General features: G+C 45.5%; 1 protein-coding gene across 1 annotated transcript; it reads left to right on the top strand.

The window, feature by feature from the left end:
* Positions 1-1,739: 1,739 nt before the first annotated feature.
* On the top strand, positions 1,740-2,987 carry LOC147975482 (uncharacterized). Its single transcript, XM_087520443.1, has 2 exons — positions 1,740-2,402; positions 2,752-2,987. Exons 1-2 carry the CDS (start codon positions 1,754-1,756, stop codon positions 2,985-2,987), a joined length of 885 nt encoding a protein of 294 aa, XP_087376569.1. The 5' UTR covers positions 1,740-1,753.
* Positions 2,988-8,732: the final 5,745 nt, after the last annotated feature.

Raw genomic sequence — 8,732 nt, 5'->3', positions numbered from 1 at the left:
TGGTGGTGCGCCTCTGCGACATCCATCACCAGCACCACCGCACCCCAGCGCGCCACCAACACCTCCACCATCACCCTGCGCCTCCATTCATCACCATCCACAGCGCCGCCTCATCACCTCGCGCCGCCGCCCATGCATCTCCCTGTCGCTCCTCCACGTTTCTTCTTCTCCTAACCCTGCTGCTGCCCTTCTACTTATTCTTCCCGCATCCCCGCTGCTCTTCTTGTTGCGCCCCTGCTGCTCCTCCTTCTCCTCTCTCCAAGCCCCGCTGCTGCTCCCTTCGTGTACCTTGCTGCTCCCAGCCTCTTCTCTGAACCTTTTGCTGCTGCTCGTTCCCCCACGAACCTGCTGCTGCTCCTTTCTCAATGCTCCTGCTGCTTCTTCTCTCCCACACCTCTTGCTTTTGCTCTTCTCTGAACCAAAACTGTTGTTTCTTTCTCTTACCCCGCTGTTGTTCTCTCCCTCTACTAATCTTGATGCAGATTGTCTCCAACTTGCCTCCCTGCTGATCTTCTCCATCACCTACACCATCTACAGCTACAAGCCTAAAGATTGACCGGGAATTAATCTCTGAATCTCTCTGTTCTCTTGCTACTGTACTCTGAATTTTTGTACTGTTCTACTAAGTTGTTTGTTCAGTTTCAAATCTGTCATATGTGAATTGTTCTGGGGCATGTGACTCCCTGTTCTTGTATGAGTTAATTAGTTAAATTGGTCACTTGAGTACTACACTTGTTGCATAGTCGAGTTGGTTCAATTTTAGTTACTGTGTTGCTCAAGTACCTGTGATATATGAATATGTGTGTTTGAGTGCGATGTGAAACAATTGTATTATGTCCATAATCTTGTTTCTTCCCTGTGTCTTGTACGTACTAGTTATATATACTTATGTGTGTTCTAGTCTTGTTAATTCTCTTTGTTCAGAATGTGTGCCTATGTAGTTTCTAATTTCTCAAGCTTAAGAAAATACCAACAAGACGACTAGTAAAATCTAAATTTCTCCTTGTTGTTTACGCTTTCTTTGTCCTCAACCCTGTCTAGTTTACGTTATTATTTTCTTGCAATCCTCTCTTAAAATTCTGTCACCTAGCTTTAGCTGAGCATCGTTGCCATTGCCTAGTCCCTGAGGAGAACACGACATCCCCATTTTGGGCATGAAAAACCTACTGTACTTACCATCGATCATTTTGGCGCCGTTGCCGGGGACTAGCTTCGAGCGATTGTGTTAGGCTATAGACTAGGTTTTTCTTATTTTTCTAGTTTGTGCCATATATTTGTGATATATCTCTAACCACTAACCCCTGTTCTAGCTAGTATCTCTTTGTTTTCTTTTCCTTTTGCAGGTTAGAGCTATCTACTCGGTTATGGCATATTATTCAGATTGTCTCGGAGATGCAAGGAACACTACAAACAGCACGGAAACTGTTCAAGAACTGATAAGTAAGATTTCCCATCGATTAGATGATTTAGCTCGGCAACAAGAAGTAGTTTTTGAGGATAGGCCTAGCTCTTATGATCCTTATTCTAGAGGACATCTTTATGTTGCTCCTACATGCCATATTTGTGGATTTCAGGGCCATTCACCCGCTGAATGTCAGCGTGGTTACTCTCATTCTCCCAATTGTTATGGCATGAGCTTCACCCACAGCTTAGCTCATACCAAAACAATTACTCATATGGGTGGCCTGAGAACCAGAATATGTCATATAGGAGCAACAACCCTGAGATCTCACCGTTTGCTTCTAGTAATCATATGCAGGGATTTAGGTACAATGAGGAGAGCCACAACTATGCTCCACAACAGATTTATTCAGCTCCTACTCATATACCTCAACACCAGGAGATGTTGCCAATGGAGTTAAATGGTCCTCCATTTGGTCAACCAACAACTCCAGCAACCATCAAGCAATCTCATGTGCAAGTGCCCACACAAGATGAATTTGATGATATAGACAAGATCACATTGCTTAGTCTCGAGTTCACTTGGAGTGCCGAGGATGATCCTATTAGGAATGTTATACTAGAGGAAATGAAGAAGATCAAGAGTGGAAAAGAGCTAGTGGAAGAAGTAAGGAAGATTGAGAAGAACATCAACGCCGGCAGCACTATTTCTTCACAGCTTGAGCTGAGTGTTTCTGGGATTCCCCTTGATACATGTGAGGTTCCAACACCTTCATATCTAGCCAAGGAAGATAGCAAGTGCCTTGAGGAAGAGATATCTCAGATTGAAGAAAACGAACTAGAAGACAAGGAACAAGATGACCAAGAGCTTGAATGCCCAAGTGATCAAGATGAAGATCCGTTGCCTCTCACTCCTGGAGAAGTAAAAGAAGCTCCTATAGTTGAAGATGAAGAACCAGAAATTCATTTGCCCATCATCATACAAGAGCGTGATATAGCAGGTTTATCTAATCCTCTCGATGACATGGGTCCATATGAATTTTTTGCTACTACCTTGCATTGCATGATGTTATCTGTTAAAGTAGATTTGAAGAAGTGTTTGCTTGGATATGATGATACATATACTGTTGGTGGCATTGCTCATATTAATGATGATCACACTTATTTTCCTAATGCCAAACCTATGCTTAATGATAAATATCATCCTCATGTTAGTATTGAGCTTGCTGATTCCTATCATACTCGTCATGTTCTTTATAGCTATGCTTATGTAATTAGGTTCTCTATTGATGATTTAGAGGGCATTACCCCTTTCACTTGTATGGTCTCTTTTGTCGAGTGCTCTTTCAGGTTTTTGCTACTGCACCGTTCACTACATGCTGACCAGGTTCGAGGTGACATTCCTTGGGACCCCGGTGGATCCTGAGCACGGAGATAAGGAGAAGCAATGGGCACATACAAGGAAGAGAAAATCTGGAGTGTGCACGAGGATAGAGAGCATGAGGATAGAGAAGCAAATGGAGAAGAGTCACGATGCAAGAGGATGTGAGATGATCGAGCAAGTTCTACTTCATAAAGCCCGGTGAGCTATTTCATGACCCCAATCTGAATATATCATCTATTGATACAAGCTGAAATCAATTGCTAGTGGGGTTGCTTGAGCCAGTTATTACTCGTTGTCAAGGTGAAATTCGCCTTTGGCATCGTGCTTGATGAGAATAGGCGAACTGATTGTTGAATGCCTTGTAAACTAGTGATCTACACCCTGTTTGCTTTGCTGAAAGTAGTGAAAGCTATTAGTTTTGAGTGCTCAAATCCCTAGTGCACTAGTAAACTTAATCATTTTCTGCATTTACCTTGATACACCTAGATCACTATGTTCAGATGATGTATTTGTGCCAAGTGTGTTCCCATTCAGAGCAATCACTTTACCACTATGGACTAGCATGCTATGTTCCCTGGATCGGTAGCATGTGAACCAGACATGGTTGAGTGATGATTCTTGTTTTTGTTAAAAAAATTATATCTTATAATGAATAATAAGTCTGACTACCTACAGTAGCATGTCATGTCCCCTGGATCGGTGGCATGTGAAATTGGGTTAGCTCGGGCAGTAATTAATAATAAAAATTGTAATTGTCGAACCAGGTGTATACCATGTTCTCTGGATCGGTGGTATGTTCCTTTGGGGAGACAAACAAAAAAACTAATAATTGGTCGAGCTGGGTGTATACCATGTTCTCGGGATCGGTGGTATGTTCCAATGGTGAGACTGATAATAATATAATCATTGCTTTATCTCTATAAATAAGTGATTTGATCACAAGATTTAATTCCAGTTCTTTTTGTTCTCGGGATCATGCTCTCTTTAGGAACCATTTGGCATAGTCATCACTTAAACTTGTTGATCTTCTTTTATCATTGTAAAATTTTAAAATGGTCATGCTTACTAGTATCCTACTGCTTTGTAGCATTCATAACCATTGATTTTCACTAGCAAAGTTCAAAGCATGCTTTGTTTGGAGATCTACTTCACTTGGCATTCTCTAGTCAGCTCGCTGTTCACAATCTTGCTCTTGTCATATTCCTTTGCTTGAGGACAAGCAAAGATTTAAGTGTGGGGAAACTTGATAAGCACATTTCAAATGCATCTTTTGTCACTCAAATATGAGGTTTATTGAGATATATTCATTCACTTCTTGCTATGAATTGTTGCATATTTGCATGAAAATCATATAAAGGGGTCATTTACTATTCAGTGGTTTGTTTTGCAAAAAAGTGCGAGAAAGCACTATAAACTTCAAGATCTAGACTAAGTGGCTAAGAGAACGAAGAAGAGGAGGAAGAATGGATTTGTGTGAGAAGAAACAAAGTAACCAGGGGGCCAACTTGAGAAGTGAGGGATGTTCTTGCGAAGGAAGAAGGAAGCAGGAGGGCCATTGTGCAAATGGAAGATCAGATCGAGGGGTCAAAATCCCTGGCCATCTCCTTCGATCCCCTCCGGGCCTGGCATCTCCATCTCTCTCCCCCTCACCACATCTTATTCACCTCCGGCCGCCGCCACGGCCAGGCTGGCGTGGTGGTGCGCCTCGACGCCATCCATCACCAGCACCACCGCACCCCAGCGTGCCACCAACACCTCCACCATCACCCTGCGCCTCCATTCATCACCATCCACAGCGCCGCCTCATCACCTCGCGCCGCCGCCCATGCATCTCCCTGCCGCTCCTCCACCTTTCTTCTTCTCCTAACCCTGCTGCTGCCCTTCTACTTCTTCTTCCTGCATCCCCGCTGCTCTTCTTGTTGCGCCCCTGCTGCTCCTCCTTCTCCTCTCTCCAAGCCCCGCTGCTGCTCCCTTCGCATACCTTTCTGCTCCCTGCCTCTTCTCTGAACCTTTTGCTGCTGCTCCTTCACCCACGAACTTGCTACTGCTCCTTTCTCAATGCTCCTGCTGCTTCTTCTCTCCCACACCTCTTGCTTTTTCTCTTCTCTGAACCAAAACTGTTGTTTGTTTCTCTTACCCCGCTGTTGTTCTCTCCCTCTACTAATCTTGATGCGGATTGTCTCCAACTTGCCTCCCTACTGATCTTCTCCATCACCTACACCATCTACAGCTACAAGCCTAAAGATTGACCGAGAATTAATCTCTGAATCTCTCTGTTCTCTTGCTACTGTACTCTGAATTTTTGTACTGTTCTACTAAGTTGTTTGTTCAGTTTCAAATCTGTCATATGTGAATTGTTCTGGGGCATGTGACTCCCTGTTCTTGTATGAGTTAATTAGTTAAATTGGTCACTTGAGTACTACACTTGTTGCATAGTCGAGTTGGTTCAATTTTAGTTACTGTGTTGCTCAAGTACCTGTGATATATGAATATGTGCGTTTGAGTGCGATGTGAAACAATTGTATTATGTCCATAATCTTGTTTCTTCCCTGTGTCTTGTACGTACTAGTTATATATACGTATGTGTGTTCTAGTCTTGTTAATTCTCTTTGTTCAGAATGTCTGCCTATGTAGTTTCTAATTTCTCAAGCTTAAGAAAATACCAAAAAGACGATTAGTAAAATCTGAATTTCTCCTTGTTGTTTACGCTTTCTTTGTCCTCAACCCTGTCTACTTTAGGTTATTATTTTCTTGCAATCCTCTCTTAAAATTCTGTCACCTAGCTTTAGCTGAGCATCGTTGCCGTTGCCTAGTCCCTGAGGAGAACACGACATCCCCAGTTTGGGCATGAAAAACCCACTGTACTTACCATCGATCATTCATCTATCCTCCTGGTGAAATAAGTTTCTCATCTCCTTCTTGTTATCAATCCAATATATCGTTTCCGTTAGTGGCAGATTTTCACCTCTTGGTTTTGAGATGTTTTCCATAAGCCCACTACAAGCTTATTCTTTTCGTTGTTGGTTTTCCATCAACTCCCTTCGAACCTTCCCCTAAGGATGCTTGTTCAAGCTCTTTTGTGGCAGAAGTTTGCATTGTCTTCTCTATTCTTTTATTTCAATTATCTATCTTCTATTCTTTCATTCCGGAGGCATTATGATTTTGCTTTCTTCAACCATCATCTCGTTTCATCAAAGATCATGTTCTTTTCGTGCTAATCCATTTAACCGGAGTGTCGCGTCCTCTTTTAAAGTATCCTGTCATCTTGTCAAGATCATGTTAAATCCCTTCCATTTCCAACTGGAGTGTTGTCGTATTTGATCGCTATCGTTCCGTGTGCTTCTTCTTTCAACGGAGTGTTGTGCCCTTTTGCTCAAGTTCTTTTCACGTTATCATTCCTTGTACTTCTCGTTTTAACCGGAGTGCTTGCATGTACTTCTTGTCCTTTGCAACCTTTCTCTTGTGTCTTTGAACCTACAGGGTTCTCGTGATGTTCCTTGTTCCTCGTTTCTAACGGAGGTTTTCAACTTTATTCATCTTCGTTGTTCTCTTTCTTCCAAATTTGCTCAACCTCGCAAGGTTCGTGGTTTCACTCGTTTGTCAAAGGAGCAACTTAGTTTTACCTCTTCTCTTTCTCTTTCGTTTTCCCCTCTGGTGCCATTCTAGATCTCGGGACAAGATCCTCTCGCAGTGGTGGAGTGTTGTAACGCCCCGAGACCGTTGCGCCAGGTGTCTTCCAGTTATTCGTTGTTGTTGCCTTGTCATTCGCTTGCCTGTTGCATCTTGTCATGTCATCATGTGCATTGCATCATCATGTTTACCAAAACTTGCATCTGTCTGGGTTCCCCCAATTCCGTCCGTTGTCCGTTTTGAGTCCAGACACACTTGCACGCGCCCGCGGCATATCCGAAATAGTATTTTATAAGTGGCCGGAAAATGTTCTCAGAATGGGATGAGAGTTGGCATGCGGTGTTTTTATAGTGTTAGTAGGTCGCCTACCAGGTTTCATCGCATTCGGAGTTCGTTTGATAGCCCAACCATTAAACTATAGCGGCAGTATAGCCGGTCTATCGTCGGACGTTTTCGGTCTCCAGAAACAGTCGCCGGACCTCCCTCTCTTCTCTTCTCTCAGCTCGAGACCGTCTACACAGCTCTGTACCTACCGCTAGGCCTAGCCGAAGCTCTCTCGTCAGCCCGTGGACCTCCTCGCGCGCGCGTCCGAAAGCTGTCCCGGACCCGACCCGGACAGTCGTCACCGTTGTGTCCGGATCATCCCCAAACGTCTAGAAAATATCACCGTTTCTTTGTTTGGACTCCCTAACCCATTCATCTCCGACCATCCGATTTTGATTGGATGATCCAAAATACTCCTCCTATCTATATTCTGGTATTTATAGACCACCCCTAATGCTAAATCCTAGGACATTTGTCCCCCTAACCGCCGCCACCCACTCACCATTTTCCCCTCGGGATCCATCCCCACCTATCAGCATCTAACCCCTGATCCCCTCCTTTCGATCTCGTTCGGATCGAGGCCACCACCGCCTCCGCCCAAGAGCCACCAGCAGGACCCCATCAAGGCCCCGCCTCATCGAGTTTTCCTCGCTGCCCGGATCCTTTCCCCTACCGTCGGACCTCCCTGCAAGCGCTCGCCTGCCTCCATTCTCGTTTTGGTTCAGGAGAGGAGCTCCTGACCATGCCTCCCACATTGCCGCCTGCTCGCCGGAGCGCCATCACCCGTGACCACCTTCAGCAAGACCCTCGCGCCGCTGTCTCTCTTTTTCTTATCCGCTGAAGCCCTCTCTCTCTTTCCCTCACGATCTCTCTCTCTTTCTGTGTGTCTTCGCAGCATCGCCAGGGATGGCCTCCCGCACATCTGCCAGGTCGACCCCTCTCGGGATTTTGCTGCTGCTCCTCCCGCCGGAGAGCACCACCAGCAGCGCCGCCAGGCCTCTGATCCATTCCTTTTTCCTTCCCTCTGGCCTGAGTAGAGCTCCGCCTCCGCTCGATCTGCTTCCTTCCGTCTATGCTTTGCCCCTCGCACTGGGTCCTACCGGGAACCGGCTCCCCGTCGTCAGGACTTCTCGGATCCGCGCCGTTGCCTCACGATGCCACGACCTCGAGCTCTTCCCGTTCCCGCCTGCTTCCTTCCGTCGAGTGCCGGGTTGAACGAGAATAGCTCCAGCCTCGCCTCGCCTCCATCCGTTGCTGCCGCCTCGGCCTCGGACCTGCCGGGTCCCTCACCCTCGCCGCTCCCTGCTGACTTCGCCGGAGCCGCGCCTACCCTTGCCTGAGAGCGCTGGCAATCTCCCTCGCCGGAGGCGCGTCCTGCTTCCGGTCGAGCAGCACCTTGTCATGCGCCTCCTCTGCCTATGTTTGAGAGGAGATGATGCAGACGCGCCCGGTAGCTCGCGCTGACCGCGACCTGCCCTTCTCCTTTGCCTTGTGGGCCACCAGGAACCTCCCAAACCCGGCCTGCTTCGGCCTCCCTCCACCACCGGCCCGACCTGGCCCTCTGGTGAGAAGCCCAGTCCACCTAAGATGCAACCCAGTTTCTGTTTTTTTATAGATTTGCGAATTTAGTTATTATTCCAGTAAAACAGTTTTGTAGAAAACCCCCCAAGCATCATGCATTTAATAACTGTTGAACCGTGCATCGGATTAAAACAAACTTAATATGAAAGTTGTTTAGAATTTCATCTAGTTTCATAATATGCCATTTTCATGCATGTTTAAAATGTTTAAAATGCTCTTTGTTTAAATTTGCTCCTATGCCATGTTAAAATGATTTAATTCATAACTAATTAACCGTAGCTAGGTTTTAAACAAACTTTATATGTAAATGGGGTAGAAAAATGCCTAGTTTAACATGGTGCACTTATCTTGCATGTTTAATACCTATAAAATATGGTTTAGGGCAGAACAGTACCAAATCCTAATATAAGCA

The sequence above is a fragment of the Triticum urartu genome, chromosome 4A (assembly GCF_056163025.1).
Source record: "Triticum urartu cultivar PI428250 chromosome 4A, HENAU_Tu73, whole genome shotgun sequence".
Taxonomy (NCBI): domain Eukaryota; kingdom Viridiplantae; phylum Streptophyta; class Magnoliopsida; order Poales; family Poaceae; genus Triticum; species Triticum urartu.
The sequence above is the reverse complement of the archived record's forward strand: the minus strand, read 5'-3'. Positions and strand labels throughout refer to the sequence as shown.